Below are 19310 nucleotides of genomic sequence, written 5' to 3'. Positions count from 1 at the left end.
GTTATCATGCACAGTTTTACTACATTATTTATCGAGTCCCATGATAGGTCGGGTACGATATACATGCACACGATTTTATTCACCAAGTCCCTTACTAGATAGCCGGGTACGATATATGTATATGATGATATGATAATATGATGATACAATTATGGCACCGAGTCCCATAATGGATTGGGTATGGTATATGATAATGATATCCATAATTTGTTTTGTAAGGCATAGGTACAGTGAGTTCTTGATTATCATACTTGTCTCCTGGACTCTCTACTTCAGTTATGATCTTTATTGTATTTCATGCTTTATATACTCAGTACATCTCTTGTACTAACTACTGACCCCCCTTCTTCAGGGGGCTGTGTTTCATTCTCACAACCGTAGATACTCACTTTGGTGATCCGCCAGCTTAGGACTTCTATTCAGCTGTCTTGGATGCTTCATTGTTTCGGAGCCTAGACTTGTGGTACAGATTCTTCTTGATGTATATATATGTTTATCCAGGAGTACGGTGGGGCCCTGTCTCGTCATATGATATTGTTAATACTCTTAGAGGTCTGTAGATATATGTGTGAGTTGTGTGTATATGTGTTCGGTTGTGTCTATATGACCTATATTTTGGGACATTCCCATTCGTAGTGGCATCCTTGTCGGCTTGCGTATATACATATTTTGGGATGTTGTATGTAGTGGCAGCCTTGTCGGCTTGCGTATGTATAGTTGGGACGTTCCCACACATTATGACAGCCTTGTCGGCCTACGTACTATGTTATCTTTTGATGGTTGTGACTCCTCAGGAGACAGGTGGCTTTAATATATATATGTGTGTGACAGTTTCGAGACAACGCTCTATCCATATAAGTTTCATATCATGTTTAGTTGTGGATTGATTATAGATAACAAGTGTGTACACGAGTGTTCAGTTCGGACACTAGTCACGGTCTATGGAGTTGGGTCGTGACAAGGAATTCTTACATGTTTCAAATTTATTTTTAAATTTAAATAGTCTCCTTATATAAATTCAAGACTATATTAATATTCTTACCTATTACAAATAAGTAAAGATTTAATAGCTATAACTTTAATTAATTTTAAAATTTTAAATATTAGAATAATAATTAAATGATAATATTTGAGTGAAATAGTAAATGACAACTCAATTAACGATTCTCTATCAAAAATAAACGATCATTTATTATTGTAAGCTTCAAGAACAGACTAAAATTTTAGAAAACTTACGTCAAATCACTAACAAATTTATCTCTTTAATCATAGATGCTATTAGAATTTCAATTGGTAAAAAAATTCTAAATCTAAACCCTATTTTCTCCCACCTCCACCCCCACCCCCACCCCACCCTCACCTCCTATGTCAATTTTGGAAGAATAGTCTAAAATCTAAATAAAGAGACACATAACGTTAGTAATTCCTTAAATGGTTGAAGGAATTCTAATCCTAAAGGAAAATAAATTAAATTCGTATAAAATGAATTTAAATTGTAGTTTTGGGGTTTTTCAATTAAAAAAAATCACTTCATAAACACATCTAATGAATACTCCACTTAAAAGGAATTTAATTATTGACTATTTTTGTTTTGAATAAAATCTATTTTAGTTGGAAAAATATTCCCCGCGTAGGAATTTAACCATACTAAGATTTCTTCATTTCATTTTTATTATGTTTATTATAATCAATATTTAATATTATTAAAATAATGATATAATAATTGAAAGAAAATAGTGAAAAAATAATTTTATTTAAAGCGGAGTCTTTTAATGAAGGACAAAAAGTTCAAATAACATTTCTAAGAGTCTTCATGCTTTTAATATAGTACTAGTTAAGTCATAAGTGTACGTGCTTTGCATGTGTGTATCACGTTAATTAATAATAATTGCATATAAAAAGAATAATTTGTTTTATGAACGTTAAATCATTAAGTATAAAATTTTAAAAAATAATGTAAAACTTATAAGATTAAAAGTGTAATTAAAGAGAAACATGATAACTCATCATCATGTTATGTTACTAAAAACTAAGGAGTAAAATTAATCGTATTGAACAAAATGTCGTTTTTATATAAAAAAATTAAAATTATATCGACATAATACGATCTAAACAATAAGATAATAAAATTCAAACTTAATTATATATGAGCACAATAATATAACATAGTTGCTTATAATAAATTAATAATAACATAATGCATTATGACAAAGCAATAGATGAAAATCTCAAGTTAGCTAAATTTTATTTATTTCAACAACAAAATATTCACCAACTTTTTCAAGAAGGCAGAGGAAAGAGCCAAGTAGCATCATGACTAGGGCTGGGCATAAAATACCGAAAACCGAATTACCGAACCGAACCGTCTATTTCGGTATTTCGGTATTCGGTATTCGGTATTCGGTAATTCGGTTTCGGTTTCGGTTTTGGTATTTATTTTTTTCCCGTTCGGTATTTCGGTAAATCCCGAATACCGTAATTAATATGACTAGATAACTAACTAGTCCACTATTAATAGTCTATTATATATCTGTTGGGCCTAATTTCTTAGTAATTAGTTTAGGGCAGCCCAAATCCCTCACCAATAACCCAACAGCCCAGTCCATTAGTCCAATTGTCCAACAAGGCAACAACATTACAACAAAAATTCATTTAGGCTAGGATTTTTATTTCTATTTCTTAGTTCCTCTTCAGCTCTTCTTCTCAGTTCTCTGACTTCTCTCGTTCTTCACTTCTTCTTCTTCAGTTCTTCACTTAATCACTTCTTCAGTTCTTCTTCACTTCTTCTCAGTTTCTCACTTCTCAGTTCTCGTCGTCAACTCGTCATCAGTCATCACTCACTTCTCAGAAAGCAAAAGCTTTTTTGGTTATGGCTGAATCTTCTTCAACAAAATAGGTATAAGAAATTAGTGGCTTTGGAGTTTATCGGGAAGAGGTTCTGAAGGCGAAACGGTTGTACGAGTCTACCTGGATATCACGAGACTGAACTTTGGAGTGATAGATGAGCAGGTTCGGGCCAAATCTTCTAAGGTAACTTACCTTCTTTGTCCAAATTTTCTAAGGTGCCTTATCTTATTTTTAAGATTATGAAACCTTTATGCCCTTTTTGTTTTAAAAAAAAAGTTACATGAGGATAGTTTTTACTTTGATAGGGCAAAACTTTTTGTTTAGGTGCAGAGCTATCCAATAATTTCCGCGTAAAAAGAAAATCTCTGCTTATCACTTTTTCCTTTGTTATTTTCTAATTCTTTTTAAAAAGTAAACTAGGAAACTGATCATTGATTTTTTTTTTAAAAGTAGTGTCATATCCTAAAACAAAATCCTACTGTTGATTTCTTTTGAGACAGAAAAATCTTAAACACAAAAATCGATTTTCAAAAAGGTTAGGTTTCTAACCTTTTAATTCAGTTAAAACTTAAAAATCACGGGCTTTTGGCTTTTGGGCGTAGATGAAGTGAGAAAAAGTATGTGGTTCTAGACTTCTAGTTACTTGATAGATTGTTTAAGTATAGGGAAATTTTGGACTGTGTTCTGACTTCTGATAGCATTTGTTGTTAGGAACTTGACTTTTAGAAGAGTTTTATTTATGCATTTTTCCTGTTCTGTGTTCACAAGGAAAAGAAGCTAAGTGGTGTAAGTATAAGTTAATGGAAAAATCATATAGCAGCATTCTTGGTTCTCTATTTTTCAGTTTTTAACTTTAATGTATTGAATACTGCATTTTCCAGTGTATGTATTGTGCTATGATAGGAAGAATGAGATTGAATCTACATTACCTGATCAAAGTATCCTTCTTTGTTGCTTTGTTTCTTGCTTCCTTTCTTTCAAATGAAAATGATTGTTAATTTATGTCTTATAACATTTGTATTCTCTTCAATGTTTAGATGGAAGATGAAACAAGTCGAACGACCAATGTCATTGGAAGCGCACCTTTGGCTCTTACCGAGTCTCTTAATTCAACAATGGAAGTTCAACAACATGCATTGACGGTGAAGAGAAAAGCTATAGAATCAAGATCTGCTGCTTGGCCGCATTATGAGAAGCTCATAGAAGATGGAATTAATAAAGCTAAGTGCAAGTACTGTTTCTGACTTCTGATTTTGGAGCTGCTTCAGGTGGTGTTGTTGTTGTGTGTAGTGTGCTGCTGCTGCAGGTAGTGTTGCAGCTTATGTTGTTTGTTGTTGTTATGTGTTGCAGTTGAATCATTTTGTTGTTGTTGTTGCATGTTGTATGCTGTTGCAGGTGCTGTTGACTGTTGTTGTGTTTCTCCTGCCAATCTTTGGCTTATTGCTGCTGCAGTACAGCCTGCAGGTGTTGTTGTTGCTGGTTGTTGCTTGTTTTGGTGGCTGTTGTAGGGACCTGCTGCAGGAGGTGGTGGTGTTGTGTGTAGTGTGCTGCTGCTGGGTGTAGTGTTGCAGCTTATTGCAGCTTATGTTGTTATTTGTTGTTGTGTGTAGCTGTTGTTGCATGTTGTAGCTGTTGGTGCATGTTGTATGCTGTTGCAGGTGCTGTTGACTGTTGCTCCTGCCAATTATTGGCTTATTGTTGTTGCAGTGCAGCCTGCAGGTGTTGTAGAGAGCTGCTGCAGGAGGTGGTGGTGTTGTGTGTAGCTGTTGTTGCATGTTGTAGCTGTTGCTGCATGCTGTTGCAGGTGCTGTTGACTGTTGTTGCTCCTGCCAATTATTGGCTTATTGTTGCTGCAGTGCAGCCTGCAGGTGTTGTAGGGAGCTGCTGCAGGAGGTGGTGGTGTTGTGTGTAGTGTGCTACTGCTGGGTGTAGTGTTGCAGCTTATGTTGTATTGTTGTTAGTTGTTGTGTGTTGCAGACTTGCAGCTGAAGGCTGAAGCACTTTGTTGCTGTTGCCTGTTGACTGTTGTTGCCTTTTAGTTTTAGATTTTATTTTAAGATGGTTTGTGGCTACTTATCTTGTAAAAAAAATGCTTGCATTTGTGTTGATCTTATAAGATGCAGAAATTTTGGTATTACCGAATACCGTACCGAATCGAATTTTTATTTACCGATTACCGAATTATCGAATCGAAGTTTGAAAGTTCGGTATTTGGTATATACTTTGAATTACCGATTATCGAATTATCGAATCTAAATTTTGAAAATACCGAACCGAATACCGAACGTCCAGCCCTAATCATGACGTATGGATGAAGAATTGTCGGTAAATTAAAAGACGCAATTTCATAATGTTAAATCCAAAATTCACATTCAATGTTTATATTTTTTTTTATAAATGTGATTTTCTAACCCAAATATAATTTATGAGTTTAATTTTTCTCCTATACCTCTTATCCTATAATTTCATTTTTTTTCTTTATTACTATATTTTAGGAGTCAGTAAAATGGTGCATGACAACTCCTCTTACATTATTCACGGACAAAAGTAAAAGTTATCCATACGTAGGAGTAGGGGTGTTCATGGCCCGGTTTGACTTGATTTTTGGCTAAAACTAAACAAAATTAATTAAAATAATTTTTTTAATATTCAAACCAAACCAAATCATTATAGTATAAATTCTATCGGTTTCGGTTTTATCGATTTTATCGTTTTGATTCGATTTTTACGTGTTGTAATAATATATTTTATAATGCAAAAAAATTGACAAACTTATTTACTACCTTCATACTGTAAATCAATAGAATTTCAAAACAACTGCTATTAATTTTCAAAGATACCTGAACTCGTTCAAAGATAGTGAAGATAAAAAAAAAGTATATAAGTTAAATAAGTTATCATCTAAAGTCCAAGCTAGAGCTATAAGAGAGAAGCAAATATGGTTCCAATAATAACAAACTTGAATATGTCCTGACTAGAACTATGTCTGATGTTCTTATAAAGTATATAAGCTAAAATGATAAGCTCTAAAAAGGGCAAAATATCACCAACATAAATCCATTAGTTGGTGGATTGTTCAACTCCTACGGTCCACGAAGGAAATGACTTCAAAAATAAAGAATTGACAGCCTGTTTTGACTGTCCAAGTTCGATACCGAATCTGAGAAGAGGAACCACCAGAACAAAAAAAAGTCCTTCGAGAAGAATAATTTTTTTCACTATTGCATGAAGTAATTGAAGCATTCCAACCGTGGCCGATAGAAAATTTGCTACTTTATCTTTCTCCAAGATGAAACTATTTGAAAGAAAACTAAAAGCACGGATCAGCACAGCAGCATATGCAAAAATAGCCTCGAAAGAAATTACAAAATTTCCACCACGAGAAAGATAGCAACTACTGCATAGTAGTACAACCTCCACAACAACAAAATTAAGAAGGCTAGCCCATAAAAAAATTAATTATATACATTATTTTTTTATTAATCAAGTTAAGAAAAATAACAAGGTCTTTAAATAGTTCTCCGAATGATCAACATTCAACATAAAAGAACCATATACCCAACTGTCACCAGAGAAAGATCACCTAATCTCATTGACGTTAATGACAACCTTTTCTACAGTACATATACTATATGCTTGTTCCCCCTTTTTAACTACCTTGATTGATTTCTGTCAATAATTCTAAGAGGGGAATTAGGACAAACCTCATTTAAATGTCTCCATAGTGTTGTTGTCCCATTCGTATTTTCAGAAGCAAAGTTACTAGTACAGTAGTTACAATTCACCCTTTTCTTATCCATTTATCAAGATATTCAGTATAGTGTTTTCAAACGCCGGATGTTCTTCTGTCACTACTCACAAGGCTACGATCAGGATCGCAAAGAGTTGTTTGTTTCCGCTTTTTAAAATGATTGGGAGTAATATCACAATTTTTATCACCGTCGAGCTCAGGTTCCTGCAAAGTAGTTGGAGATACTTTGTTGGTTACCTCCACTAGCTCCACCTCTTTCAGAGTATTAGTTGTAGTTTCCATCTAAAAAAAAGTATCCGAAAATCTAAATAAATATTAGTAATGCAAGGGGATTTAATGCATGCACTAACATAATTAAAGACCTAATTACCCCTCAAAATCCTTTTTACATTTTTTTCACCATACTTGTTGAAGATATTTTTGTAAATAAATATTATTACGCAATGCATACTATTTTTAATACACTAACCAAACATTGCATAAGAAATATTATATCTATAATTAATGCAAGCATAACTAATACAAACATTACTAATACACTCTATTTAACATTATTTTTATATACTCTAACAAACAACTCCTTAAGTGTTTAGACAATGTTTGTTGTAATTTTGTGAAAACCATCTTTCAAATGTTTATTGCTTTTAGAGAATATTGAGAGAATGTATCAATTTTTATTTGTTTTAAAAATAATATTTTAAAAATAATGCTCCTTTTTAAAATTAGAGTCTCAATTTCAATCTTTGGGTCAGGGTTGCGTATCGATTGGTTCGATTTTAAAGTTTATCTGTTCGATTTATCGGTTATCGATTTGGAGACATACTAAAATATTATAGAATCATTAAAATATTGATTTATTCATTATTGATCGTTATCGATTCGGTTATAAATTTAACCAGTAAGATTTAACACAATTTTTTAATTGAAAATTACTTAGAAATAAAGCGACAAACCAAATGAACCATGCACATGAGTTGACATATTATATTTTGCTCAAAAAAAAATAATGTCATATTGCAGAATAACTAAGAATTGTCAAAAATAAAAGTATGAAACTAAACTCTAAATATTTTATATACCAAACGATATACACAAAATTATTTAGTCGAATTTGAATACGATGATGAGGAACCAAAAAAATAAAATAGACTTAATAAAGTGGGTGGTCCAGACATCTGAAATGGAGCCCCGCCCCGTTAACAGAAGACCTGTAAATAGAGGTTTCTTTTATATCTTGGGAAAAAGGAAAGTATCTCATTTTAGAATTCAATTCATTTGCTCTCTTCGAAAATGTCGAAATCTCCATGGGGAAATATCGGCGCTTGGGCCGCCGAAGCCGAAAGGGCCGAAGCCGAGGAAAAGGAACAAGCCGCTGCCGAAGCTGCTGCTGCTGCCGCTGCGCCAACCGCCGGGAAGGACACCCAGAGTTACCCTAGCCTAAAGGAAGCCGTCAACACCAAGCAGAAGAAGAAAACCAAGATGAGCTTGCAAGAGTTCACGATGCAGAGCACCTACACCCCTACCGGTGGCTATGGCTCCGGATCTACTAGCCGGTTAACTCCAGACGAGATGCTCCGCCTTCCCACCGGCCCAAAGGAACGATCCGCTGAAGAAATGCAATATGGTCGTCTTGGTGGTGGGTTTTCTAACTATGGGTCCCGCAGTATGGGCCCACCACCCGGCCGGGGACGAGATCGAGAGGGTGATAGTGAGGGTTCCTGGGGTGGTAATCGGAGATCGTATGTTGGATTTGATGATGATCGACGGGGCCCACCTTCTAGGGCTTCCGATTTTGATCAACCATCTAGAGCTGACGAGGCTGATAATTGGGCTTCATCGAAGAAATCGTTACCCATGCAATCACTTGATTCCGGTTCTGCTCGTTCCAATCGCTATGGTTCTCTCGGATCCGGAGACGGAATTTCTAGGGCTGATGGCGATGACAATTGGGGTGCTTCGAAGAAGTCCAATGTCGCCCCACCACCACCAGGGAGGTCTTGGTTCCCTGATTTGAGGCCTGAACCAGAGCGTTGGTCTCGTGAGCCAAACCATGAAAGACAGAGATTGGTTCTGGATCCGCCCAAGATGGAGATGGGAAGTGAAAATGTGAACGAGACTGTGGTGAAAGTGAACAAGCCTAATCCATTTGGGGCGGCGAGGCCACGGGAGGAGGTCTTGGCGGAGAAGGGATTGGACTGGAAGAAAATGGATAAGGAAATTGAGGTGAAGAAGGGAATTGGAAGTAGGCCAACGAGCTCACAATCAAGTAGGCCTGGGAGTTCACAGTCTGTCCGTTCTGAAGGCACATCATTGCAGGGGGGAATGGTGGAAGGTGGTGGAGTTAAACCTAAGCCGAAGGTTAATCCTTTTGGAGATGCAAAGCCTAGGGAAGTTTTGCTTGAAGAAAAAGGTTTAGATTGGAGGAAGATTGACTTGGATTTGGAGCATCGACGTGTTGACAGGTTTGGTTTCTTTTCCTACAATTTACACTTCTGAATTGGCTTGTTTAATGCTGTTGTAGATTTGTTTTGATGCTTTCTAAATTGGTAAACTAAGATGGTCATTGATTGATGTGGGGTTCTGTATTTTTGGTTACTTGGTGCTATATCCATAGTTCCATACTGTGCAGTTGAGTTACTATCTTGGCTAGTAAGTTAGTAACAATAGTAGTGGCCATACTGGTATGTTCTTTTTTGGTAAATAAAAGATTTTCTTACCAAACTGGAGTATTACAACATAACAAAAAACTGTTACTCTATAGTAAAGCTTCAGCAGAACAAGCCAGCAATCTACCACCTAAATACCCTCCCAGATTAAGGACACAGTAGTACTTCAAGGATTCAGCTTCAGTTCTAATTTGGTGTTTGAATTTTCTCTGTAGAATACCTCTTGAATGGCATTATTTAGAATCTCCTCAGCATTTCTTTTTGGTTCTGAAATATTCTCATATCTCTCTTGTGCCAGATATGATATACACATCCCACCACAGCCATTCTAAAGATGCTGGCACTAGCAGATTTACCCTTAATATTATCATTCATCCAACCCAGCTCCTCTTGCCAGCCAAAATGTGTCTTCTGATGACTTGCCATAGCATTATTCTGCTTCAGATATAGGCAGAAAATGCACATTCAAAAAACAGATGAGAGATGCTTTGTAATCCTGTTGAACACATGGAGCAAGCTTGACTGATATTCACACCCCAATAGCAAGTCTATCTATTGTATACAGTTTCCCCAGAGCAGCTACTCTCATGATGAAAATCCATTTAGGTGCTCCATAGCTATTACAAAGTATTCTCCTCCCAGGTACTTTCTGGAAGTCACCTAGTAGTTTTTTATACAACTTTTAATAGAAAGAAACTCTAGACATCACTAAGCTCATACCGTGTTTCTATGAGTTACTTCTTTTCCTTGATTTTTTTTTGGAAACTTCCATGAAGCTTGCCTGGGAATATCGTCCCAGATACTGTTATCTTTTAAAAATGTGTTAGCTGCTTTTCGTTTTTTGGAGAATGAAACTGGCTTTAGAGTGGAGTACGCCAGGAAATAAATGCTGGCTTACTACTGGATGATACTCCCTCCGCTCCAAAATAAGTGGTGTTTTAGCCTTTTCATTTTTTTTCAAAATTAGTGTTGTGTTTTAGTGTTCAAAATTATGCTTGTTTTAATATATGGAGTTTTACATCATTAAAGAATCACTTCTTTCTTTAAGGCATTTAGTAGGGATAAGTTAGTAAAAACACTCCTTATTTTCTAGGAATGAGTAGTTTCTAAAAGGGTGCGCCCAAACTTAAAACACCACTTATTTTGGAATGGAGGGAGTATTATACTTATGGCTAGCCTAAATTCAATAAGTTAGACCCACATTACATATTTTTCCGTAACTGCAAGGAATGTGTTTAAATCTCCTTGATCCAATCACCTTTGGTGAACTTTATACATGCAGTTAATTCAGTGAAGTTTCTATTTTCTTTCATGGGGACATGAAATTCGAGATGTTTTTTTAGGAAAAAGCTAATGCTCAAGGAAAAAATTCACATTCTAGTTATTATTCTATTTAAACAAAACTACATTTTTGTTCCTTATGAACAGGCTTAAAAGATGTTTTTTCCTATTTCCATGATCACTGAAAAGCGGTTGATGCTATGCATTATTAATGAGACTTTCTTTAGTCCATGCTGTCAAAATGTTTCTTGGTAGAAGTTCCAAAGTCCTTTCAGGCTTTTCCTTTCTTCTAACTCAAGCCAACTTTCATACCATCTGCAGTTCTGCACTTCTCTTAGGTTTAGGCTTCTAGATGAGAAGCCCTCCATTCAACATCTGTATTAGTGTTTCTCTCCATCCCACCATATTCACTTTAAAGAAGCATATTCAACTTCTTTTCTCCCTTCTGCAATCCCAGGACTGAACATTTTTGGCTCAACCATCACCATAGATTTACAAATGTTGAAACCATTTGTGTGGAAAACAATGCTTTTCGCTTGTCTTCTTTGTGTAAACTGCAACGGACCTTACTCATCTGGTGTTAAGAAAAAACAAACTATTTAACCTTCAAACCGGTGTATGCTATGTAGTGGAAATAAATAACCTTATAAAAAAGTGGCAGGAAGTAATTGAACTTTTTGATATTTGAACCAGAACTTGATTTGAATTCAAGTGGATAACCCGCAAAAGAACCTCAAAACCCTCTTTACCTCCCGTGTTGTTCTGCATTCTTTAAGATAAAGGTTCTAGTTACAGTTCTTAGTTTAGATGTGCTTAACATAGTGAACAACACAAAATTAAAGAGTTTCTTTCAAATGTTACTCCAGGAACTGAAAATTTAGAAGGGTAATTGTAAATTTTTGTTTCTTTTCAGAACATTGCAATTATACATGAACACAGGATACCGAGGCCATGTATGACTTTTTAGCATATCACTAGTCTGTTTGATCAACAACAAAATGTAATTTGGTTCACATCACCAACATACGGAGTATGCTGGTCATATATTATAGAAAAGCTTAACTTATCCTAAGTTGCTCGGACTTGGTGCGTGTATTCGACACAGATGTGGATCCAAGGTTCAAATTCAACAAAATCTAATTTTAAGATTCGAGGGTACGAATTCTGATATAGGGGTGTATGGATACATGTCGGCTAAAATAAATTCAGAAATATAATAAATAGAGCTATAAAGTTATTCTGCAACCAGTTTCCAAAAAAAGTTATTCCCTGGAAAACTTACATGTATGTTTCAAAGGTGTTGACTGAGAGGTTGAAAAAAAGTGGTATTTAAATTAGTGGATGCTCACCAAATGGCATTTATCAAAGGCAGCCAGATCATGGATGCCATTTTGATAGCTAATGAATGTGTGGATGTGAGACAGATCAACAAGATTCTAGGCATCCTTTGTAAGCTGGACATAGAGAAAGCCTATGATCACTTACACTGGGGCTTCCTCTGGAAAACTATGGAGAATATGGGCTTTGGTGAGACGTGGATAAATTGAATCAAATTCTGCACTACTACCGTGAAATTCTCAGTGTTGATCAATGGATCCCTCTGGTTTCTTCAATTCAGAGAGAGGCTTGAGACAAGGCGATCCTTTATCCCCTTTCCTTTTTATACTGGCAATGGAGGGACTTAATAATATGTTAAGGACAACTCAAACAAACAGTTGGATAATGGGTTTTAATGCCAACATATATGACAGACAAGGTCTGGCAATTACTCACCTTCAATATGCAGATGGCACTTTAATTTTCTGTGATGCAGACAATAATCAACTGAATATTTAAGAGTCATCTTGATTCTGTTTGAAGCAACTTCCGGCCTTCACATTAATTAGAGTAAAAGCTTCATTTACCCAGTAAATGAGGTACCTAGGATAGAAAGTTTGGTAGACATTTTGGGAGGGAAAAATTAGAGAATTACCTACTATATATCTTGGCATGCCATTGCGGAACAAGAGCAAATCAAAGGGAATATGGAACAATGTGTTGGAGAAATGTGAAAAGAAGCTTTTAACTGAAAAAGTCAATATTTGTCCTTGGGTGGTAGAGTTACTCTCATAAACAGTGTCCTAGATGCTTTACCTACCTATAATATGTCCTTATCCCCTATGCCAACTATTGTAAGAGAGACTGGACACCATAAGAAGAAATTTCCTGTGGCAAGGTAACTATGACCAAAACAACCACAAGATCCATTTGGTCAAATGGGGTGATGTCATAGCCAGCAAGAAAGAAGGGGGATTGGGAACAAGGAATCTGAAGGTTCAGAATAACAGCCTACTAATGAAATGGTTGTGGAGGTTTGCTTCTCAAGAACAATCCTTGTGGAAGAGACAATCAGGACAAGATACGGCATGGAAAATTGGTGGATCAGCAAAGCTACTTTACAACCATATGGTACTGGTCTATGGAGATCAATAAGGAATTTGTGGCCAAAATTGATAAATGATTGTAAGGTCAAGGTGGGTAATGGAAGGAAGACCTTGTTCCGGGAGGAAAGCTGGGTGGGACAAGGATCTCTAAAAAATAGTTTTCCTGATCTTTTTCTTTTGAGTCCAGGAAAATGTCACTGTTAAAGAGATGAGAGATGACCAGGGGTGGAACTTTAGATTCAGAAGACCATTGAATGATTGGGATGCACGAACGTATTGGAGGCTTTCTCTCATAAGAAATGACCAGGGGTGGAACTTTAGATTCAGAAGACCATTGAATGATTGGGAGGTGAGTAGAATGGTTGGATTCCTAAACACTTTGGAGCAATGCAAAGATCTCAACACCAGTGAGGATCAACTAGTCTGGATTCCAGGCAAACAAGGGAGATTTTCAGTTGGATCAGCTTATAGGAAGCTTCAGAGATCAGGCCAACAACAAAAGAGGTTGGCCATGGAAGATGTTATGGAAAGTCAAGGTTCCATTCAAGATAGCCTGTTTCTCCTGGCTTCTGGACAAGCAGGCTGCACTAACTCATGATAACCTCATGAAAAGAGGCTTACAATTGTGCTCCAGATGCTCTTTTTGTGAATGTGAGGTAGAGACAATAAATCATCTCTTTCTACACTGTAGAGAGATTATGAAACTTTGGCAGGTCTTCATCAATCTTAGGGGCATTAGCTGGACTATGCCAAGGAATATAAAGGAAGCTTTAGCCTACTGGAACAGGGATGGAAATCAGTCAGGGCACAGAGAGAGATGGAAGATTGTCCCAGCTTGCATTTGATGGACTATATGGCTAGAAAGAAACCACAAATGTTTTGAAAACAAGAGCTGCTCTATTGAGAAAATGAAGATGAATTGTATGGTTCTTTTCTATTTTTGGCGTAAGCATGAATATCCTCAAGATGAAGATATTCCTAGTATTTTTGATTACTTATGAGATTATAGGAGGCTAGTTTTACACTTATGTGATCTTTGTTTTGTACGTATTACTGGACTACTCCTAGAGTATTCCTCTGTTGATAATACACGTTACCTTTCTAAAAAAACATAAATTAATTATAAAAAATATGCTAATAATTACTTTAGAAATCAACCCTCTTTTCTATGAGAAAGAAAACTTTTTTAGATAGAAAATTTTGAACAAGAGGAAAAGCTAAAAAGGATTGAAGGTATGTCATTTCCCATGTCTTAAATCTGTTTTATCTTTTATTTTGAGAAATCAAATTCTTAATTTCCCCGCCAAAATTTGTCCATGGAATCTGGTCAAAGTATCCGATGTGGGTTGATCAATCTCACACGAATTCCGCACTCGCACCCATGTTGTGTCGACATGGGTTCAACAACAACAATGAAGAGGTCGCACAACTTAGAACTTATTAGATACATTTTCCTTCAGGAATGAATTTTTCACTATATTTCTTTTGATGGCCGATAAATTCATCGGGCCTCCAACCCTGGGGACCAACCACAAACTTTGAAACTTGGAGATAATGGGCCCACCCTCTGCCCTTGTCCATATTACTCCCTCTGTCCCGATTTATATGACTCACTTTCCTTTTTAGTTAGTCCCAAAAAGAAAGATATGTTTCTATATTTAGTAATAATTTAACTTTAAAATGCTCATTTACCCTTAATGAAATGACTTATAGCCACACAAACATGTATGACTTATTTTAGACCACAAGTTTCAAAAGTCTTTCTTTCTTAAGCTCTGCACCCAGTCAAACTAACTCATAAAATTTGGTACAGGGGGAGTAATTGAGAGAGAAATGGTTTGTGTTGCCAACTAACTAGTACTTGTACTATCCATTTTGCTTAGAGTTCCTGATCAATTTGATTTATAGTTAAAATTTTTACCTTTGTTCCATAAAATGGAGTGATAATTAGTGTTTGTTAAGTTGGTGATAGATAGTAGATTGATACATATTAGTAGTTCTATTTCTCTTTTTGTTTTATATCACGTGTTTGTTTTCCTTTTATGTGTGCTAATTGATGTTCCTCAAGTTGGAGAAGGTTAATTGGTTATTATGTATAATAATTGTCTCTTTTTGAGATATATCATGTGTTCTCTTCCTTCTACGTGTTGATTGGAGGTATCGTTGACTTCCCCTATGTAAAAAGGCATTACATGTTTTTTTTTTCATTATCTGTACATGCCTTCTTTGCTGTTGAGTCTTTTTGATGCAAAATAAGGGTTACACCTAGGATTTGATTTATGTGAAGGCTACATGGAAACCTCTCACTCTCTCTGCTAGGCATTGCTATCTTGTACTAGTATATATCACACTATAAATATGTCAGTAAAAATACAATGTCATGCAAACTTAAGTCCACAAAAAGAAATTAAGCCTCTGTTTGGGAGCATTACTCCTTCACCTGACCTTGTAGATTTCTCAATTGTACCACATTTAGCCTGCCCTTTCAAATTACAGGACATATGTAGATGTTGTAAGATAAAGGCTTTAAGTTCATGCTATTTGATATTAATATCTGTCTATCTTATAAAACACTAGATTGCATCCTGCTACTTTTTTCTTCTCATGTCTCTTTCACCTTGAATAAAAGGAAATATTAGAACAAGTATGTTCAAGTCAGCACGCCTGGATGTGAATTGTCATTTTGCAATATTTGTTAGAGAATGTTGTTACTCATTGTGCAAGTTGAAGAATTTGCCTTTTTATATATTATATTATATTAGAGAATACTCCTGTTCCAATAACAATGAATAACTCCCTTTTTTGTCTTTCTTTCTCTTCTTATATTCAAACATTACAATCTAACATTATTCGTTACTTCAAAATTGATGTGATATCTTTTAACTATTGTAATTTTCTTACTCGGTTGCTGTAATGGTGGGAGGTAGCGTCTAACCTCTTGGAATTAGTCGAACCCATATCTGGATCCATACCTGTAATGTGACAAAAATGTACTCCAAACTCACATTCCAAAACTAACTTCTTATTGTGAAGAACTCATCGGATTTCAAACTATTACCTGAACATCTTATCTGTCAAACTCAATATTCGAACAGTGTGCTCTTGATTGCCGCGCTGGTCAAATTTAGGGATGGAGTGAGAGTATTCTAGTGTCCATAAGAAATAGTGGTTTCAGTTAGTGAGTGAAAGCAGGAAATAGGTCCTCTCCACTCCTAAAAAGGATTCTACAATTGTTGAAAATTTGAAAGAATATGGGCTGGGTGGGCTGGGTGCTCTGTTTGTTCCATTTACCTATCAAACATCCAAGAAAAAAAGAAGAAAACGTCTGATTGCACTCATATCCGATAAGAAGGAACCTCCTAAATGTATTCTTTCAGCTGTAACCTATTTATGTTTAAGTAGACATCTTTGTAGAATTTGAAGTACTTTAAGGTACGAGGTTAGGTGATGTTCCATATTAAGAAATACTCAAAAAATGGAGATACAGCTCTATTGGTTATTTAGGGCTTCTGAAGTTTATCTAATCATGTGTTATGGTCATTCTTTTTGGTTAATTCCTTGAGAAAAAAACAAAGAAAGAAATGTAAAGAAATGAAGAGAGTTTAACCATATTTCTTTTCCTGATTACTTAAACATTTCAGACCAGAGATGGAGGAGGAAAAGAATCTGAAAGAAGAAATAGAGCAACTCAGGAAGGAAGCTACACAGTGCTCGGAGGAGGACAAGACTAATTTACAGAATGTGATTAATCAGAAAGAGAAGGACTTGGAATTGCTGATCCGTGATTTGGATGACAAAGTCCGTTTCAGTCAGAAACCCATTCAAAGGCCAGGCTCTGGGTCAGGCAGGGGTGCTGGACATCCTGATAGGAGCCTTTCTCATCAAGCATCTTATGAGGACCGTAGAGCTGGTGATCAGATGGACAGGCCTAGATCACGCGGTGGAGGAGATGCATGGGCAAGGCCAAGTGACCAAATGGAGAGGCCTCGATCACGTAGTGGTGTAGATGCATGGGCCAGGCCAAATGAACAGGTGGAGAGGCCTCGATCACGGGGCGGTGGAGATGCATGGACAAGACCAGGTGATGAGAGAAGATCTTTCCAAGGAGGTAGAGGAGGATATTTTGGCAGCCGGGAGTCTGATAGGTAGAATTCTCTCTCTCTCCAGACATATTCACCTACACTTCCCATGCTTATTTTTCCTTGCATCTATTAGTTTGTTTCTACTTGCCTACTTATTGATGACACTTGTGCCTAATATTTCTCTCGTCTTGAACTGTCCCTTTCTTGGTAATCTGCCATGCATAACATTCCAGAAATCGTTTCGGCCTTGTTGTTTTCTTTATATTTTATTCTTTTTGGGTCTGTTGAGAATACAGGATTTTGCAGTACTGTTTTAAGTGGCTATTTCAAATTCGAATATGGTCCAGTCTAAAAGTAAGTAGGAATTTGTTATTCAAGACTGGATGGAAAATTGTCATTTTAGGATTCTTTTATGTCATTCTGATTTTTTGGGGAAAATTGTTGAGTATGTGGAAATATTTCTCTTCCTTTGATGTTTGTGTATAGCATTTGTTTGGCATAGCTTGTTTTTGCGAAAAAAATTGAAATTACAGTAATATCAAGTGATTGATATACCACAGTGAAGGTGTGATGAGAGTTGCAGCTAGTGACATCCCTCTACCATCCCTGAGAAATCGTGAAAAGAAAAGGACAGCACAAAGTGTAAAATGCCCATGTATGTGATTTATTCTTTTATTTGTACTGTAGATAGCTGAACGTCTAAGATATTGCTGAAAGTGGACACAGGGATGAGCAGTAAGTTTTGAACCTGTGGGAGTACAGTACTACATATTTTCTCACTCACTGGATTTTCTTTCTGAGAATTTCCAGATGTGATAAAAAAAATATTCTAAGATGTGATGTTTCATCAAGACAAGGATGTGAGTTGCTAATGTGATTTCTGTGGGCAAAGATATTCCAGTCTTGTCCTCCAGGGACTGTTGCAAGTGAATCGAATTCCCACTAATGGAAGAAATGATATATGGGACGTAGTAGGAGTTACTATGCACTCTACTCATCCGTTTTTGTACCTTATGCTAGGTGTGGCAGATATATGTTACGCAGGAAGTGGTTAATTTATTTTTCATGGTTTGATGCTTTCTGTTTCTAAGATTTATGATGGTGCTATTAATATCTGTGCGTAATTTGGCAGGACAAGATCTGGGGACAGATGGTAATCTTCAAGTACTGTGGATTCTTTGGCTTCTTTCGCCTGCGTTTTTTGTCCTCTGACAAATTAGAACAGAATAATATCTTTCGACTTCCATCTTTTTTGGCTTTTAGTTTTGCTGCAAGGTTGATGCTAGAATTACCGAGTGTTGATACAAGCGTTTTTGCAGTGGTTAATTGTCCCATCTCAAAGTTGTGTAAAAGTGCATTTTTCCTCCATTTCTCTTTGGAGGCAGGGTACCTGTTTTGTTTATTGCTCCAAACGACTAATGTAACGTGCCATTGTGGTCATACTTTTGGTTGATCTTTTTTATCTTTATCCTTTTAGTAGGGAGATACCTTTTAAAAGCTCTGCTTATTTCTTTAAACAATGGTTCCCATGTATTCAATTTTTTGTGCTTGATGTTCTATGAATGAGCCATTTAAGCATTTACCTACATGCTGCCATTGATGACTTGCATTGAATACTAGCATGTTATCTTTTTCCTCTCATCTTTTTAAATGGGAAGGCTATTGGAGAACCTTATCTTAATTTTGTTAGAAGTTGATGTATTTTGATCTTCACTTGTTCTTTTTTGGTAATGTCTTCCAAACCAATAGAGGAATTAGATTGTATGGGAAGGACAATGTTGGTAAGCATATGTATTTCTTATTCAGTTCCATAGTTGATGTTCTATGCACTGAAAATATTTACTTAAATCAGACTTTGTGTAAATTGTTAGGATAACTACTCCACTATTGGTTGCTTATAAAATAAGTACTCATCTCTTTCATTTATGTCGTTCTTTGCCTTTTAATTTGTTAAAAGTATCTTCTTTTTTTGGCTGAAAATGATACGATTTCACGTGCACAAAAATACCATGACATGTATAATGCATTATTGTATTCTGCAAGTAGTTTGAAACAATTTCAGATATTGTGTATGTGGCAATAAGCCAATAATACTAAACTTGGTCGTTGAAGATTATACAAACATGAAACATGAAATATGAAAATTGAGAATATTCACATAACGGAAGAAGAAAGAAAAGCAAACTCGTGGTTGCTATCCTTTGAGTGGTAAATAAATCACACTAGACAAAAGCTTAATCGAAAAAGTATACAACAAGGG

At 35.9% G+C, this 19310-nt stretch overlaps 1 protein-coding gene across 2 annotated transcripts; it reads left to right on the top strand.

The window, feature by feature from the left end:
* The first annotated feature begins 7848 nt into the window (after positions 1 to 7848).
* LOC129880399 (eukaryotic translation initiation factor 4B1) lies at positions 7849 to 18636 on the top strand. Of its 2 annotated transcripts, XM_055954413.1 has the most exons (4): positions 7849 to 9060; positions 16610 to 17113; positions 17611 to 17705; positions 18183 to 18636. In XM_055954413.1, coding segments are annotated over exons 1-4 (1773 nt in total). In that variant the 5' UTR covers positions 7849 to 7888; the 3' UTR covers positions 18185 to 18636. The 2 variants fall into 2 exon arrangements, with proteins under 2 accessions (XP_055810388.1, XP_055810389.1); XM_055954414.1 differs by lacking the exon at positions 17611 to 17705.
* Positions 18637 to 19310: the final 674 nt, after the last annotated feature.

The sequence above is a fragment of the Solanum dulcamara genome, chromosome 2 (genome assembly GCF_947179165.1).
Source record: "Solanum dulcamara chromosome 2, daSolDulc1.2, whole genome shotgun sequence".
Taxonomy (NCBI): domain Eukaryota; kingdom Viridiplantae; phylum Streptophyta; class Magnoliopsida; order Solanales; family Solanaceae; genus Solanum; species Solanum dulcamara.
The sequence above is the reverse complement of the archived record's forward strand: the minus strand, read 5'-3'. Positions and strand labels throughout refer to the sequence as shown.

Coding starts and splice junctions, on each gene's coding strand:
- LOC129880399 (XM_055954413.1), top strand. CDS start 7,889: ATGTCGAAATCTCCATGGGGAAATATCGGCGCTTGGGCCGCCGAAGCC. Junction 9,061..16,609: donor GAGCATCGACGTGTTGACAG/GTTTGGTTTCTT, acceptor TAAACATTTCAG/ACCAGAGATGGAGGAGGAAA. Junction 17,114..17,610: donor GGCAGCCGGGAGTCTGATAG/GTAGAATTCTCT, acceptor GATATACCACAG/TGAAGGTGTGATGAGAGTTG.